At 41.3% G+C, this 19235-nt stretch overlaps 1 protein-coding gene across 2 annotated transcripts in view; it reads left to right on the top strand.

The window, feature by feature from the left end:
- The window catches only part of ints10 (integrator complex subunit 10), a 73532-nt gene that overhangs the window by 31710 nt on the left and 22587 nt on the right, over positions 1-19235 (top strand). For both annotated transcript variants that reach the window (XM_041187138.1, XM_041187147.1), the window contains exons 9-10: positions 8402-8538; positions 17590-17743. In XM_041187138.1, the coding sequence (XP_041043072.1) occupies positions 8402-8538; positions 17590-17743 (291 nt within the window). The remainder of the gene's footprint in view (positions 1-8401; positions 8539-17589; positions 17744-19235) is intronic.

Below are 19235 nucleotides of genomic sequence, written 5' to 3'. Positions count from 1 at the left end.
TAAGATTAATCTCCTTACTTGATGGTCATGGTAGAGTGAGTGAAATGCCTAGCAATGAGGTTACAGATTGTGATTGAACATAATTTTGCCACTGATGATGGCCCAGAGAGCCTCGTGGATACCCAGTACTTTTCAATGGCCTACACTTTGCTGATCTTTGCGTTTTCCATCTTTCACTTGTCCCTCTGCATTTGCAGTTTTACCATATATCAACCCAAATTCCGCAGAAAATGGGAAGAAGTGTTGCAGAAGGACACAGAAGAATGAATTAAAACAGAAGACTAAGGGGAACAAAAGGGAAAGTAGATAGAGATGAGAGCAAAAGGAAGTAAAAGAAGAGCGAGCCAATGAAAGAATGGACAAGAGGATGAGGAAGTAGAATAATAAGTGGAGTATTTCTAATGAATAGATTCCTATTGCAGCAGTGCGACAAACTTGAAATATCGGGAAGTTGAGGGTTGTGAGGAGCTGGCACGAAAGAGGAGTTGAGGCCTGGGGCAGATCATATTGACAGTTGACCTCCAGTTGAATGGTAGGACAGGGTTGAGGGGCCAGATGGCCTACTCCTGCTCCTAATTCTAATGTTCTTATGTAGATTGTTGCAATGCTAATTGGTAGAATTGGACTTGGCTTTTTGTGATCAGCTGGAGAGAAGATAGCGAGACTCTTTTGACATGAGGCAAAGCCAAGAGAAATTTGACTTGAGGGTGGGGGAGAAGGAAAGGGACAGAGGTACCTCCACAACCAGGTCCACAAGACGGTTTTCATAGTTTCCCTTTGCTGTTGTGCCCTGGAACTGGAACTCTCCATATCTTCAATACCTTGAAGAGAGTTAGGAAGAGAAGTGGACAAATATTTATTAAGAGGGAAAAGACTTTCTTGCTCACAAACAAAAAAAAGCCTTGCTTTGAACATTCAGAATTAATTCAGCAGTCCATCTCAAACTGCTTTCATAGATTAGGAGACTGAATGATAGCATCAATGTAAACCTGTTGAAAATGTGCCAATGAGTGCTAACATTGCTGGTTTAGCATGCAAGTGGAAACTGTCCCAGTTCCTATTTATTTGAGGCCACCCTTCCACAAAAGCAGTTATGAAACATGGCAAAGTTTTAAAACATGAAAAGTGACAACTTAATATAGTAACAGAGACTTTGACACTTAGTTATCAATAACTTGCCAAGGTATTCTATTCGCTCTGTAACAGCTGTGAAAAAACTGGCACCATTTCGATCCAAATCACAGGTTTTGACCATTGAAGTCTGCTTTGGTTCTGTCAGCTATGACACCTAACATTGGCAAAGATAACTTCCAGAAATGAATAAACCATATTGTGTACTTCATTTACTACATAAAATCGTCATCAGTCCCTTGATTCGAGGATGACTTCTACACAGGGTTGCGAGTTTCTGCTGTGGCCTTCATGTGACTGAACAGACTGATTCTCAATCCACTTTGAGCATATGGGACACAATGTCGCATGAGGTACTGGGATCCAGAATGCAGGATTTACTTTCTTTTGTTTCCTTTTCTGCTGCAACTCTGCCTCATCATTGAGATGTGCCTTAAAGCATGATGTAGCTTGATGGACAAGTTGCTGCCATTTTGAACAATTGATAGCAAGATCCTTTTAGTCATTAATGTCAATGCTGCTGTGCTTAAAGGAGAGCTTCATAGTGTCTTTGATGTGTTTTCTTTGTCCTCCCCTGGAATGTTGGCCATTTTGAGAGTTGAGATAAAAAGACCTGGTGGAGGGGAGTCACTTTTTGGGCAAGCGAACATAGCCGGACATCCATCGAGTTAATTTTGCAGGAGTATTTCCTGAATGTTTGTGGAGTTGACTTCAAGAATGACACTAGCATTTGTTTGATGGTTCTTCCATTGAATCCAGAGGATGTGGCAGAGATATTGATGATGGAATTTCTCTATGTGTCATTGATACAAAGTCATGTCTCACTGCAGTACAGGAGTGTGGTGATGACAACTATCCTGTACACTAGGACCTTTGTTGACTTGTTGAGGCCTTTGTTGTCAAACACTCGCTGCCGTAGTTTGTAGAAGGCTGAGCAAGCATAGCTGATCTAGTGCTGGATTTCCTCGTCAGTGATGGATTTTTGGTGGCTGCCAAGGTATGGGGAGTGCTCAACACATTCCAGAATCTTTCCATTAGCGTATATGGGAGGTGGAATATTTGGCTGACCAGGTGCAGTATGATGTGAGTTTTGTTTTGGCAACATTCAAGGAGAGGCCAAATTTCTTATATGCAGAATTGATAAGTTTAACAGTGACTTGCAAATCTGATATCACCTAGATCTTTGACCTGAACAATGACATAATCCAGGAGTTGCCAATGCTTGATTTAGGCTGCCTCCATATGGTTTTGTATTTTGCCTTCTGGAGGAAATTGATGTTTATTATAATGAGGTCATGCTAAGCACACTTTCTCAGCAGGAGGGTGCCGTTTGCATTGACCTTTCCTATCTTGTTTTTCCCAATGTTTCTGCTTCAGACATTGGAGTCATAGACAATGATACTGCATTCATCCAGAATTTAGATCATGAGTGTCTTTGGTGGTCAGTTTAGTTTTGACAAGGAGACGACTGAGGTTAAAGAGTTGCCCATCTAGGAGGTACTTAACACTGACACCAGAGGGCAATTGAATTTTGAGGTCAATACCACTGTCAGATTGTAAATAGCATAGGGCTATCATGCGGCCTTGCTTGAATCCAGTCCTGATTTTGAAGGCATTTGTTTCAGATCTCCTGCTCAAGGCATTGCAGTTATATCATCATGTAGCAGTTTCAGGATTGTGATGAAATTTCTTGGACATCTAAATCTTTGGAGCACAATCCAGAGAGCCTCGCAATTTATTGAGTCAAATGCTTTGGTCAGGTCGATGAATACAATTAAGGGTTCCTGGTTTTGTTCTCAACATTTTTCTTGTATTTGTCTGGTAGCACAGACCATGACAGAGGTTCCTCGGGAAGGTCTAAAGCCACACCATGTCTCTGGCAGGATTTCCTCAGCCACAGGAAGTAGAAGATTTGTGAAAATGTGTGTCAGGATTTTTCCCTGTTCTAGTTTTAAAGACATTATGTATGTCCAAATAGATGGCGTTGCCATAGGATCCCCTCTCAGCCCAGCTCTCGCAAATATCTTTGTTGGCTTCCGTGACAAGTGTGTCTTCGATGGTATGACATCTAACCTCCTATCCCTCGCATAATTCCGATATGTGGATGAAACAAACATTTATTATGTTTAAATCCGCAGCTGCATGTAATAATTTCCTTATATGTCTTTATGGGCTCCACCCTGTGCTCAAATTCACCTTTGAAATGGAGCTGTCAAATGAACTTCCCTTCCTTGACGTACTAATTGAGAAATCTGCAATGGGGTTCTCTACCACAGTCTACCGCAAGCCTACCTTCACTGGTCAATATATGCATTGGAATTCTTATGGTTCCACACGCTATAAGGTTAGCCTTTTTGGCAACATTGTGAATAGGGCCCAAGCCATTTACTCACCATACAAGCTTGATGCCAAAATAGGGCGCATCAGAGGCATCCAGCAGGATAATGGCTACCCTGACTAGATCATTTCACGCTGCACATTATGCAAACTCATGAAGAGGCCTAAGGCCATCATTTTTGGCCCTGAGAAGTGCCTAGTCTGCCTCAGATTACCCTGGAAGGACAAGGTATCTCAAAAATTTGAGCAACAGTTGAAGCTAGCTGTTTCACGCTGCTACTATGCAGTAGCAACATGAATGGTAATTGCCACTAACATGGTGCTGCTATCAAGCCAAAAAGATGTTCGGCCTATCGCACAAATGAGTAATGTGGTATATGAATTTCATTGCAGTGTGATGCTAGGTATGTAAGCTATACATCCCAAAGACTGATGGATCGTATCAAACAGCATATTCCAGCAGCCGTTCATAACGGACAAGGTACAGACTGTACCCAACCAGCCCATGCTTGCAAAACTCAAAACACAGTGTCCAACATATATGATTCCGCGATTGGACAACATTTGCTAAATAATCCTTGGTGTGCTAAGAATTATGCTGACGACTAATTTTAGATGCAGTGTGGCGTATTTGTGTGTACTGGAATTAACATACAGGGCCCTGTTCTTTTCAGACAGAAAGAACATGTACACACATTGCACCTGTTTCAGCTAAACAAAATAAATGATAGCCGTTCACTGACTCATTCCTCAGGGCAATGCCTTGACCAATCAGGGTCAAGCTGCCTGGTTTAAATTCAAACAATGCTTGGCAGTTAACCATCGCTGGTGCATTCTCCATAACAACGCCTCTACCAATCAAACTTGCCAACCAATCAGCACTCTCTTCACATACAGTATAAATTGTTGTTTTCCCCTTATATTGGTATTCTTGTGAAATACCCTGATGAATGCAAGACGAAGAGCTTCAAATGTCTCTTTTTTCAGCAATACTCAAGTTCTGTACTACGAAAATTTAGAGTTTTCACTCTTTGACCACAAAGATGGCGATCCTGCAGGGTGCGGTTCCCCCAGCCAGGAGAAAGTCGGGCAGCTTATTTTTAGGGCACCATATTTAGTCCCTTCCACTTGGGTGAGCGGAGGGTATCATGAAGAGGACTGTCACAGATGCTGCTTCCCAAAGACACCTCTGTCCTGACACAGGTGTCCAACAACCTTCATGCATCACTCGCCTGTGTTCAGGTTCTTTACTAGGGACTTGCAGGTACGCAGCCCTGTCTCCATTGCCAGTTCTCTATCGCCACAGGACTTGGCAAATGAATCCTGGTAGAAGCCTGCCCTTGACTCTGGTTAATGTGGGGACCTTGGGGACGCCATTATTATGCACACAATCTTGGTCAGACTTTGGTGATAAGTCAAATCACAATGATCAGGACCTACTTGCTGCCGCAGCGCTCTTCCACTTTCGCGGTGGGTGAGATGCACAGCCTTGCTTTGCATGTTCTGCCATTGAAGACATTTTGAACCACGCTTTGCCTGGCACCTCGTCCTGGCCGTACCACCATGGATGGCCCTACCTGGAGCAAGTTGCTCCCGGCGGCATTACTTAAAGGATTGTCAAGGGTGCAAAAGCTTCTCAACTACATCATTGTGGCGATCTACAAATGGTATTACACAGAATTTGCAGGCTGGAATGCCAAGGATTGGTCAGTCTTTGTTCTAAACGTTTCTGATGTCAGCTGAATGCCCTCGGTTTATTCTTGTTTTGTAACAAGCCTCTCATTGTCCTAAAAGTAAGAATTGTAATTTTATGTAAATGTTTTAATAAGATTCTGTGGTGTGTCAGAAAAGTCATTTGAAAGCTTTGTTTTGCTTAAACCATATTTGAAGTTGGGGTTATTTTATGTGACATTTATTATTGAGTTCTTGACGTGTATGTACTGATCTTGTCTCGTATCACATGAATAGCTTAAATTCTACTTCAGTAGTGCTGTCCATGCTGATGTTCTTCATGTTGGTTCAATCCCAGAAAGCTTTATGTTGATAAATGACTTCAGGAATCACTTTGTTTTCACTTGTGTTAACAAATTAAACCATCCCTTTCTGTTTGCAACGTGTACACTTCTGTTCAGATTTTTGTATGATTAGCAATTTTAAAAACCTGTTCAGAGAAATCTAGAGAAATAAGCCTGTATAATTCAGTTGACCAATTAGCAAGAAAGATGGCAAGAACCAACATTGAAGAGAGTTAAGAGGAATTGCTATGTTGTTTTGAATGCTGACTCTCTCCGAACAGTATATCAGACATTGCCCTGTAGATTCTAGTGTTATGTGGCATAGTTAATGTTAATGATCTGTATCCAAAGAGAGTGCTGGATTTTAATTTTATAAATGTTTAACAGAGCATTTCTTACTCAATATATTCTGTGAAGAAAACAAATGGTAATGCTGTTCCTAAAAAATGGCATCCATTCTTTGGATGTGGCCTGTGTTGGCAAGGTCAGCATTTATTGCCCATCCCTAATTATCCCTGGGAAGGTAACAATCAACCACCTTCCTGCACTGCTGCAATCTGCATTTTTTTTATTCGTTCACAGGATGTGGGCTTCGCTGGCTGGGCCAGCATTTATAGCCCATTCTTAGTTGCCCTTGAGAAGGCGGTGGAGAGCTCCCTTTTTGAACCGCTGAAGTCCATGTGGTGTAGGTACACCCACAGTACTGTTAGGAAGAGAGTTCCAGGATTTTGACCCGGTGACAGTGAAGGAACGGTGATATATTTCCAAGTCAAGATGGTGAGTAACTTGGAAGGGAACTTCCAGGCAGTGGTGTTCCCATCTATCTGCTGCCCTTGTCCATCTAGATGATAGTGGTCATGGGTTTGGAAGGTGCTGTCAAGAGGCCTTGGTAAATTCCTGCAGTGCATCTTGTAGATGGTACACACTGCTGCCACTGTGCGGTGGTGTTGGAGGGAGTGAATGTTTGTGGATGTGGTACAAATCAAGCGGGCTGCTTTGTCCTGGACAGTGTCAAGCTTCTTGAGTGTTGTTGGAGCTGCACTCATCCAGGCTGGGTAGATTGTCAGTGTTGTAGCTGTACTGGAACAGCTGGGCCAGAGGCATAGCAAGTTCTGGAGCACAAGTCTTCAGTACTATTGTTGGAATATTGTCAGGGCCCATGGCCTTTGCAGTATTCAGTATCTTCAGCCATTTCTTGATATTGCATCGAGTGAATTAAATTGGCTGAAGACTGGCACCTGTGATGCTGGGGATCTGCGGAGGAGGCTGAGATGGATCATCCACTCAGCATTTCTGGCTGAAGATTGTTGCTAATGTCTTATCCTTTGCACTGATATGCTGGACTCCCCCATCATTGAGGATGAGGATATTTGTGGAGCCTCCTCTTCCAGTGAGTTGTTTAATTGTCCACAACCATGACTGGATGTAGCAAGAATGCAGATCTTAGATCTGATCCGTTGGTTGTGGGAATGCTTATCTTGCTGCTTATGCTGTTTGGCACGCAAGTGGTCCTGTGCTGAAGATTGGCATGCCTGGTGCTGCTCCTGGCATGCCCTTCTGCGCTCTTCATTGAACCAGGGTTGATCCCCTGGCTTGATGGTAATGGTAGAGTGGGGGATGTGCCGGGCCATGAGGCTGCAGATTGTGTTTGAGTACAATTCTGCTGCTGCTGATGGCCCACAGCGCCTCATGGATACCCAGTTGCTTGATCTGTTCGAACGGTGGTAGTGCCACACAACATGATGGAGGTTATACTCAATGTGAAGGCGGGACTTGGTCTCCACAAGAACTGTGTGGTTGTCACTCCTACCAATACTCTCATCTGTGGCAGGCAGGTTGGTGAGGATGAGGTCAAGTATGTTTTTCCCTCTTGTTGGTTCCCTCACCACCTGCCTCAGACCCAGTCCTTTAGGACTCAGCCAGCTCGACCAGTAATGGCTTTACCGAGCCACTCTTGGAGATGGACATTGAAGCCAGAGTACATTCCAAGTGGTGTTCAACATGGAGCACTGATTCATCAGCTGGGGAGGGCAGTGCATGGTAATCATCAGGTGATTTTGTTGCCTAATGCCATGAGACTTCATGGAGTCTGAAGTTGATGTTGAGGACCCCCAGGGCAACTGCCTCCCGACTGTATACCACTGTGCCGCCACTCTGCTGGGATGATGATGGACATTATCTGTAAGATTTGATTCTGTGACTAGTCTGTAAGACAGCTGTCCCAATTTTTTCACTAGCCCCAGATAAGCAGGTTAGTAAGGAGGACTTTGAGTGTCGACAGGCTGAGTTTGCCATTATTGTTTTCAATGTTAGGTGGTCTGTCCGGTTTCATTCCTTTTTTGAGCAGTTTGATACAACTGAGTGGCTTGCTAGAGTCACATGTAGGCCAGACCAGCACCAGGTAAGGATGGCAGATTTTCTTCTCTAAAGGACATCAGTGAACAAGATGGGGTTGTACAACAACCGACAATGGTTTCATGGTCATCATTAGACTTTTAATTTCAGATTTTTTTATTGAATTCAAATTCCACCAACTACTGTGGCAGGATTTAAACCCTGGGTCTCTGGATTACTAGTCCAGCGACAATAACACTACACCATTGCCTCCCCATGTTAAAGGTACTCCCACAGTGCTGTTCGGGGAGTTCCAGGATTTTGATCCAGTGACGATGAAGGAATGCTGATATATTACAAGTTAGGATGGGATGTGTTTTGGAGGGGAATTTACACGTTATGATGGTCCCATGCGCATGGTGCCCTTTTCCTTCTAGGCAGTAGAGGTTACTGCTTGAGAGGTGCTGTTGAAAAAACCTTGCTGAGATGCTGCATTGTACTTTGTAAATGTAGATATGTTCTTGTTCATGCTGGTGCTGTTTGATGCATATTGATTTAACAGCTTCAAATAATTTTCTTTTTAGCATCTAGCCCTTCCAGCAACCAAGTTCCTCTTATTTTGTTGGATGATTTGTCAAATATCTATGGTGATGTGGATATTGATAGGAGTAAACACATTCATAAAAGACGGAAACTTGGAGAAGGGAGGGAAAAAACACTGGTGAGTAATCTATACCTCCTGAACTTTTCATTATTTTTAGAAAGTTATTTTTTTCCCTACTGGAAATGGCCAGGTTTCAGACCTTTTGCAATATTGTTCATGACGAAATCATCTTCAACAATGGGTCAGCTTCCACATGCACGTTAATGACACCCAGCTGTTCTTTTCCCATCTCTCCTGACTCCACAACTGCCCATAAGTTATCAGACTTTTTAGATGATATCCAATCTTGGATGAACTGTAATTTTTTTCCCAGTTAAACCTTGGATGACTAAAGCCTCACCACCAATTCCATCCCCCTCCCCAACTATTATCTCCGGCTCAGCCTTATTGTCTGCATGTTCAATGTCCTATTGGTCCCAACCTGAGATGCCAACCCATATCAGCTCCATCATAGAGAATGTCTCCAGAGCTCTGAGGCTGGAAGTGGGGGTGGGGGGGCCAGAGCCTTTTAGGCTGCCAGAGAGAAGATCAAATAAGAGTGCACTGCTCAAACATCACAAATATGGGAAAAAGGACATCTTGGCCTCAAATAACATGGGACAGCCAGCACAATTATGGGACAATTCCGTAAAATCTGGGGCAGTTGGTCTCCCTGACCCCCATGCCGCTGAGACCTTCCTTACTTACCCCTTTGACCAAGCTATTGGTCACACTTCCTGCCTTATTTGTCTTGGGATCCATTCTTGTATGATTATGTCTTGTGAAGTATCTTGGGATGTTTTCTCAATTTAAAGGCAGTATATAAATGCAAGCTTTTTGTAAACATTGCACAGACTGAAGCCATCATCTTTGACCCTTGTCACAAATTTGCTACTGATTCCATCTCCTGTCTTGCTATTTTTTCAGGTTGAACAAAACTATTCACACCCTTTCTATTGTATTTGATGCTGGGCTCAGTTTCTGACCCCACGTCCTCACCATCACAAAGACTGCCTGGTTCCACATCTATAATAATACCCATCCTAGCCCTTGTTCAGCTCATCTTTTGCTGAAACCCTCCTCTGTACCTTCATCACCTCCAGACTTGACTATCCCAATGTTTTTCTGCAGTTTCCTGTTAGCTAGGCAATCTTCTATCCATGCCAATATGTTATCCCCTACACCATGAGCTTTTATTTTCCACAATAACCTTTGGTTTGGCACCTTATCAAATGCCTTCTGTAGGACTAACGATCACTTGGTTAACAATTTTTAAAATATCTATAGAAGCTCTTACTATCTGTTTTTATATTTCTAGCTAGCTTTCTCTCCTACTCTAATTTTTTTCCCTCTTTATTTTTCCCTTTTAGTCATTCTTTGCTGTTTTTTATATTCTGTCCAATCTTCTGACCTGCCACCCATCCTTGCGCAATTATATGCTTTTTCTTTAAGTTTGATACTACCTTTAATTTCTGCAGTTAACCACAGATGGTGTGTTCTTCCCTTGGAATTTTTCTTTCTCGTTGGAATGTAGCTATTCTGTGTATTCTGAAATATCCTTTTAAATGTCTGCCACTGCATCTCTATTGACCTATCCCTTAACCTAATTTGCCAGCTCATCTTAGCTAGCTCTGCTTTCATGCCATCATAATTGCCCTTATTTAAGCTTAAAATACTACTCTTGGACCCACTCTTCCCTCCCTCAAAGTGAAAGTAAAATTCAATCGTATTATGATCGCTGCTTCCTAGGGGTACCTTCACTATGAGATCATCAGTTAATCCTATCTCGTTGCACAATACCAGGTCTAGTATAGCCTACTCTCTGGTTGGCTGCAGAATATGCTGTTTTAAGAAACTATCCCACAAACATTCTATGTACTCCTCATCTAGGCTACTTTTGCCTGTCTGATTTTTCCAGTCTGTGTGTGGATTAAAATCTCCCATGATTATCGCTGTACCTTTCTGGCAAGCTCCCATTATTTCTTCCTTTATACTCCGTCCTACCGTGTGAGTACTGTTAGGGGGCCTGTATACCACAGGTGACTTCTTGCCTTTCTCGTTTTTCTTCTCTACCCAAACCACTTCCACATCCTGGTTTCCTGATCTTATATCATCCTAATACCCTCATTAATTAACAGAGCCACCCCTCCACCTTTTCCTAGCTCCCTGTCCTTCCTGAATGCCATGTACGATGTAGTTTCTATATCTTTGTGCTTGTCTTTTTTCTTCCTTTTTTTTCCTGAGAGATTTTCTCCTTCCAGTAGATCTATATGATTGTACTATGATCTGGTCAAAGTTGGCTTTGGCAATAATTGAGAACATTCCTATGAAGGTTTCTCCAATAGTAGGCAGAAGTATTTACCTGATTTCAGTTGAGGAATTCGCTACCAACTGAGCCAAATAGGGAAGGTCTTGCTTTTCTCTGGGTAAGAAATATTCTAGTGCATAGGCTGAAAGCCCATTCTTGTGTGAAACATCAAGTAAGGCAAACCAAAGTGTCACCATCTACTCCATACCCTGTTGCCTGTCAGGTTAACAACTTTTCCCATTGTACTTTCCATTTGCTATTGAAATAGTTTAAACTATTTCAATAACCAAAACTATTATAGCCTCTCTTCCTCTCATCAAATTCCCTTCAACTTGTTCTTGTACGCAGGATGCCTGATGTAATTGATTGCTTTCTTGGGACACCCCCTCAGTTTACTGTACCCAGAATAGCACATGACTGATGTATGTTACCGTGATTTTATAATGGAAGAGGGAAGATAGGCAATGAGAGTGCTAGCTCCTTGTAAGCTATCCAATTATACAATTTTAAAGATCTGGAAGCTGGTTGGAAACTGTTCTTTCCAGACTGAGAAAATCTGGTTGATGTAATGATATTCTAGTGTTTTAAGTAACTTCATAAAACAGTGTTGGTAGTCAGTAAATTGATCCAGACCTGGAGTTTAATCATTATTTATTTATTTATGTATCCCTTGGACTAGCCAGCCTTCTAAGTTATACTCGAGACATTGACTTTTTTTCCAAAAAATAATGTAGATAGATATTGCGGTATGTTTTCAGGATTATGGAATATATCCCTTGGGGTTGTGCTATGGCTTTGCAACATACTGTTCAGAGTGCAGGTGGATTTAATACATTCAATTCTCTTCACTACACCACAAAAAAGATGCATATACATATAGAGAAGGGCACTGAAAATGATCTTGAATATAAAAATGATGACTAATGAATAAAGCTTTAAGTATGCTAAAGCTATACAATTGTAAGAAAGCTAATGAAAGATATTAGACACCTTGGGCATAAGTGTTTCCTGTCTTTATAAGCAGTTTATTCCTCATTGTATTGATCATTACCTATTTCTATCTGAGTGCCACAATGTCACCTGTAGTGCAGCATGTGAGCACTCTACAACAAAAATGTGTTTGTTATTAATATTTGTTTCAAGTACTTGGATTTATCAGGCAAGAGGAACTAAATCAATGATAAGTTAACTTAAAATAGACGTACAGAGAAACGTAAAAACATACCATTTTTGAGGAATAATCTGCCCAACATAATAGTCGAGGAAAAGACATTAAAGGTATTGAAACGGAACACTTGTCTAGGAGCGTTATGCTACTGAAGGAACAAATACAAGATCTGGATGATTTTTTTCCCATTCTAGACTACTGTTTTGTTGCTCCAGGTTGGCATTGAAGGCAACTGACCTTAATCCACTATTCCTTCATATCCTCTATGAAGCTGATTCTGTCACTAAGACGTGCAAAAATATTATTTCTTGTAGAGATGTACTAATTTATCGTCTGCCAGACTATATTCCAAGTTGCCTTTTGAGATGGAATACTTAGGAACCAGTTGTCTAAATGAGAGTGGTTATAAAGAGTGACCAAGTCATAGATCAGCTGCACATTTCATGAAAAACTTGTGCTGATGAAAGACCAAATGGCTTCACTTGGGTAGAAGTTGAACTTCAAGAACTTTGCATGCCTGGACTGATTGCCAGTTTGAGAGTAGTGGGTCTTTGGAGAACATTATGACCATCCAATTTCTTGGTTATGCGGCCTGAATAATATAGGGTACTATTGCCATTTTGAATTTATCTGCTGACATGGGATCCAGAAACCTCTGGTCTCTTGGCAACTGCATAGTACAATGTGTAAGATTGACTCCTTTCTCATTTGACAAGAAGCTGTTTGATCACAGTGCTGGTTAGCAGCCTGCTTACTTCAGCTGCAAATATTGTCATCAACTAAGAATCCTTCAATTGGCCTGACTACACTGCTAAACTAAAGGGTGGGGACAAACACTGCTGACCCACACACCACTAGTGACCTCATGCCATTTTCTGCTGCATCAAGCAGCCCGCTCCCACCCCACCACATCTTTCTGGACCACTGGCAAGCTGGGATGAGGCGGATCTGGTATTTATGCTCTTGCAGTTCACATTGTTTGCTTTGCAGCTCCATATGAAGACTCAGGCATCTTGAATTAGGCTATACCTTTCCTATTATATGTTGCATGTGACAGAATCAATAATGACCCTTTTACCAAGTTATTGTACATCAGAAATTGCAGAGGTGCCCACTACACTTCAAAGCTCTCAGATAAATGGCAAATGCTGTATCATAAAAGCTAAAACAAACCTGTGAATTATTCACAAGTTGGTATTGCACAGTAGCAATACAGATACTATTAATAGTTATCGAGTTAAACATCAAAAATCTCATCAGTTCATAATATTGATTAAGATAACTTATTCAGAGACTGTTTCACCATCTGATAAACAGCAAGGTCTGGAGAGGACACTGACTTCCATAAATTTCCTGATCATATATTATTATGCGAATGAGATAATGTTCTTGTATTAGGCCATAGAGCCTAGCTGTTGCCTTCACATACAATCAAATGGCTGCCATATAGATTTAGCCAGCAATAGGATTCTGATTAGAAAACTATCAATCAAAGGAACAATTATACATTGACAAGCTGAGGATTTGCCGTGTACACCTGGTGCAGTCTTTGCATAGCTAACAAATGTTTTAAGAGGCATAATATAACATGAGTGATGGGCAAAACAAAGACCCCCATGCTGTGTTCTGCAGGACACACCCCTCACCATTTGACCCTTTAGTTCAAAAACAATAACCTTCAGTCTCACGAAAGGCACAAAGAATGAATGTTGGTGGTATTCTTCGTTCTGTAGGAAATGTGAACCTTTTTAAAATTTTTTTTACACTTTGTGGGTAATGAATTCCTTCTTATGTGCATTTTGGTAGATGAAAGATTAATTGTAGATGTGTGAGTACTGCCTGCATGACTTGAGTTAATTCGAATCATATGTATGAATGGATTGTTTATGTTTTGGTCATGACAAAGTCTCTGCTTTTCAGCTGTATCCCATAATCTGCACAAGTTAATGGTGCAGACAAATAAGGGAAGCTGCCTGAAATTTCCGTGAGCCGTTTGCAATTTAAATCAGCTAATACATTTAGTGTGAGGCCAGGTCAATCTCTGATATAATGTTATTGTTCTTTCGCAGATACATGCTGTCTGTAAATAGAGGGCAAATCACATTGACTTAAATGTACCTGTTAAACATTATGGGGACTGTACTATCAGTCAAATAGGTGGTGGCTATAAGGGATCTATTTAAGGGGTGTTTTCACATGTAGACAATTTCTGATTTCCCTCTCCAGTGGTTTACCACCTATGATGACATTTTTGTTTCTACTAACATTTTTGTCAGCGATTTCACCTCCATGTTTAATGTCCTCATCCCAAATGGTCTTCCTCTCCATGGTCTCAAACTGTACGGTTGTTCATATTTTTGCTCTCCCTCAGTCTTGAATACTCCCATCATGTCCATGAAGCCTGCCAGCTGACCTTTTTCTCAGTTCTCAACCATTCTGTTGCTCTTCTTCAACCCCATGTCTGCTACTATCATCAATCTCCTATTTCAAGATTATTATGATTTCTCAAGCAAAGCACCAATAACCTCTCAATTCTCCACGTGTTGCTCAGTTTCCAACCTTTCCTTTCTTTCAAATCCTGACATGTTGTGCAACTACTCTCTCGTCAATCCTTATCCTTATTTGACACTCTAATCTTGTTTACATCTGACTGGCATACAGCACTAATATGTCAGCAGTGGAAGTCATTAAGGACATGTAACTGTACCTGTGGCATTCAATCTCTCTTCATCTCAAACAATCTCATGACAGGGTTGTGAATATGTTTAACAAGATTTTCAAGTGGCATTGAGACCTATTGCTAATTAGTTATGCCAGAATTTACACTCTCTTTAACAACGATTAACAAATTCAGAATAGTTTGTGATGAAATATTAAGGTTAGCATGAATGGAATCAGCACTATCACCATACGAGCATCGATGTGTATTGATTTAGTTAGCTTTGCTAAACATACCAACTGTGTTGTTTTGTGAGGGTGAGCTGCCTTCTTGAACCGCTGCAGTCCATGTGATGTAGGTACACCCAGAGTGCTGTTAGGGAGGAAGTTCCAGTATTTTGACCTAGCGACAGTGAAGGAACGGCAATATATTTTCAAGTCAGGATGGTGAGTGGCTTGGAGAGGAACTTCCAGGTGGTGGTGTTCCCATGTCTGCTGCCCTTGTCCTTCTAGATGGTAGAGGTCATGGGTTTGGAAGGTGCTGCCTAAGGAGGCTTGGTGATTTCCTGCAGTGCATCTTGTAGATGGTACACACTGTTGCCACTATGAGTCGTTGGTGAAGGGAGTGAATGTTTGTGGATGCCATTTAAGCAGGCTGCTTTGTCCTGGATGGTGTCAAGCTTCTTGAGTGTTGTTGGAACTGCACTCATCCAGGCAAGTGGGGAGTATTCCATCACACTCTTGGCGTGTGCCTTGTAGATGGTGGACAGGGTTTGGGGAGTCTGGAGGTGAATTATTCGCCGCAGGATTCCTAGCCTCTGACCTGCTCTTGTAGCCACAGTATTTATATGGCTAGGCCAGTTCAGTTTCTGGTTAATGGTAACCCCCAGGATATTGCGGGTGTAGGGTTCAGTGATGGTAATGCCATTGAATGTCAAGGGCTGATGGTTGGATTCTGTCTTGTTGGAGATGGTCATTGCCTGGCTCTTGTGTGGCATGAATGTTACTTGCCACTTAACAGCCCAAGTCTGGATATTGTCCAGATCTTGCTGCATTTGGACATGGACTGCTTCAGCATTTGAGGAGTCACGAATGTTGCTGAACATTGTGCAATCATTAGCGAACATCCCCATTTCTGACCTTATCATGGAAGGAAGGTCATTGATGAAGCAGCTGAAGATGGTTGGCCTAGGACACTACTTTGAGGAACTCCTGCAGTGATGTGCTGGAACTGAGATGATGACCTCCAACAACCACAACCATCTTCCTTTATGCTAGGTATGATTCCAACCAGCGGAGAGTTTTCCCCTGATTCCCATTGACTCTAGTTTTGCTGGGATGCCTTGATGCCACAATTGGTCAAATGCGGTCTTGATGTCAAGGACAGTCGCTCTTATCTCACCTCTGGATTTCAGCTATTTTGTCCATGTTTGAACCAAGGCTGTAACAAGGCCAGGAGCTGAGTGACCCTGGCGGAACCCAAACTGAGCATCAGTGAGCAGGTTATTGCTAAGCAAGTGCCACTTGATAGCACTGTTGATGACACCTTCCATCACTTTACTAATGATTGAGAGTAGACTGTTGGGGTGGTAATTAGCCGGGTTGGATTTGTCCTGCTTTTTGTGTACAGGACATACCTGGGCAATTTTCCACATTGCCAGGTAGATGTTGTAGCTGAGCTTCACCCTTTCCACATTGCTGACCTTTAGTTATGCACACTGGGTTTTCCAGTTGATCGACTGTATGAAGAAAGGGCACCTAGGGTGATGTCATCTTGGTTCAATTCAACTCAGAATTTCTGCTTGTAACTTTTCACTGTCAGTTTTATCATATTTAATATGTACTTTATAGGGAGTAGTGGATTATTGCTACCCATCTCAAGTTAATAATCTAATTGATTATCTAACTAAATAATCTAATAGATTTTGAAGACTGTAACTCATCTGGCCTTCAATTGGATTAATGCCTTTGAGGCAGTTCAGGACAATTTAATTTATAATTTTTTTCTTCTGTTTTGGATTTTGAATTTATGCTATGTTTCTTTCATATAATGATACTGAAGAAATAATGGGCTTAAAATTAATTTACAAAGTAACCAATGCAAGTCTCTCATTAAATTATTTTTAATTATCAAGAGATTTATCATTAAAAAAGACTTGCATCTTATTTCACGCCTTTCATGGCCATAAATTATGTACTTTTGAAGTGTAGTCACTGTTGCAATGTAGGAAACACTGGTGCCAGTTTGATGTGATAATTACCATGTGGAATGACCATTGCACACCTGAAGAAGATGGGGGGAAGATCAGCTATATTTTCCAGCCCAAATTGTTATCTGGTGCTGTGGTTCTCGAGGGTTTTTGTTTGAAGGATCTCTTTTCAAATGGATTAATAATCACACATTCTTCCCCACACCTCACCCCCAACACCCTAATCTAAATTATAATATTCATAATACCTGGAAGAACATGTATTTGGGTGCTCTTTCTTTGACTTTAAGTTTAAGTAATTAAAAATTAATGAATAAATTCCTCTCGAACAAGGCTGAACTTGCCTGGTGTCCACCTGAAACCTTGGTAACTGCGGGTCTATTTGATGACCTTCCTGTTTCATTCAGTGCTCCTTCATGTGTGCTCTCCTGCAAGGCCAGACAACCAGCTTACCCTGTGCTGCACATGTGGTAGATTGCAGTTTGAGAAAGGCAGATCTACCGATCCTTGCTGGAAGTCTGTGTGTGGATATTTGCTTAGGACAAGGAGTGAGTCAGGTTCAGCTGTGATAATCCTTGTCCTTCAGGGTTGAGTAGCCTAGGAATGTTTATTGCCGAGACTTGCACACAAGGAGCAACCACTTGTGTGAGGTACAAGACACCATGGAAGGAATTAACTTATTCAGATGAGGGAAAATAGGTGTAAAAGGTAATGCATAAAGCAATATTAGTTGCTTAACATTTAAATTTTAAAGAAGTTAAATTTATTTCATTTTTTAAATTTAGAGTTCAGATGATGAAGAATGTTCTGGAAAAGGGCGTAACCGTCACATTGTTGTCAATAAGGTTGAGTTGCCAAACTCAATTGATGTTCTTGAGAACTTTAAGCTTGCAAGAGAAAGTTGGGAGTTGCTTCATTCTCAAGAGGCTTTGGAGAAAGGTAGGGCTGATCCCATTTTATAATGGAGATTAAATTATCTTTTCTCTGTAGAACCTATCTGCGAGGAGAGGATTTATTTGACTTTTTTTTTCAAGCTATCTGTGAAAATGCACAAGATTTCGTTTTATCTCTATATTTTAGAGATTGTTGTTGCATCAAATTATTGCATCAAATTACTGGCTTAGTTAACTTATTCCTGGCCTAATATAAGTGTGAAAGCATTGAATGATTCAATCCCATTTCAGGTTTTCTGCATGGGAATCATTTTCTAATTTACTCGTAATTGTGTGTTGTACTATAAGTAGTACTCCATTTATGGTACAGATCTGCCACTGATACAACTGTTAAAGTCTGTAACAAATTTAAAATATGATTGTTGCCTTTGATTTTGTGGAACTTGCTTGATGACTGATTTCCAGATGACAGAAATCCTCTTTGTTACATCAGTGTCATTGTAAGCTTAAATGGTGCTGATACTAAGGGTATAAACAAGAAAAGCATGATTGCTATCATGTCCCGCAGCTGAAGTGCTCCTACTCTTTTCTATACAGAGAGTTACATGATTTTACTGCCATTCATCTGTTTGGCTTTTCTCCAGTGATTAAGATTGGGGATGTTATTAAAGCAAAGGACAAGTTTTTAAATTTTTATGAATCAGCTATGCCTATGCAAACTACACTGGAACCCTGCTATAATGTGGTCCATGGGGCCCATTTCTCAAGACCCCGTTATGGGTGAGGCCAAACGATAAAGAAGTCCTTTCAAAAGTGCCAAGCCAGTAGTAAGAATAAAGCAGAACTACTGATTAAATCGGCATCCAACAGAGAATTCCCAAGACGCCAGTCACATGTTCTCTATAATGTATGTTCAGATTTTAAATCCTGCTTCATAATTTTTCCTCATTGTCATGAACTTTTGTTGAGCTTGAAATGGGTACAACAGCATTCTAAGTTTAAAATAAATAAAGCCTGTGGGTCTTATTTAAATAAATCAATACAGTAAATGGCCTGGCATGCACTTTAAAATTTTGAAAGGCGAATAAAAGCATAAGAACTAAAGATTTAAAAAAATAACAAGGCAACTCTTACAGATGGTGCTGAAACCTGCAGAGGTAAACTGTTAAACCATTAAATAACAGTAATGGGTCAGAGATAACAAGTCAGAAAACAGCCTGAGCCAATGTCTAGGTAGGTCCAATGACAGGCAGACAAACTTTCCAGTGATTGTCCCAGCTATGGAATGCTAACCAAGGGCACAATCCCAGCGGTTACCCTGCATTTGATGCTGGGAGCAGCGTTGATTGCTTTAAGGTGAGAGTTCCTCTGCCCCCTTTCTCAGGAGGAAGCCCCACCTTAGAGAGCTGCAGGCTTGGCTACTGGTAGCCACCGCTGGGACTACAAGCAGTCCCCAATTCTGAGGAACCTGAACTGACAGGTAAGTCTGGGGTTGTAGTATGGAGAGGGGGCTGTGGGGGATAGGGGGTGCTGGGTTC

This window comes from Carcharodon carcharias, chromosome 1 (assembly GCF_017639515.1).
Source record: "Carcharodon carcharias isolate sCarCar2 chromosome 1, sCarCar2.pri, whole genome shotgun sequence".
Classification (NCBI taxonomy): Eukaryota; Metazoa; Chordata; class Chondrichthyes; order Lamniformes; family Lamnidae; genus Carcharodon; species Carcharodon carcharias.
The sequence above is the reverse complement of the archived record's forward strand: the minus strand, read 5'-3'. Positions and strand labels throughout refer to the sequence as shown.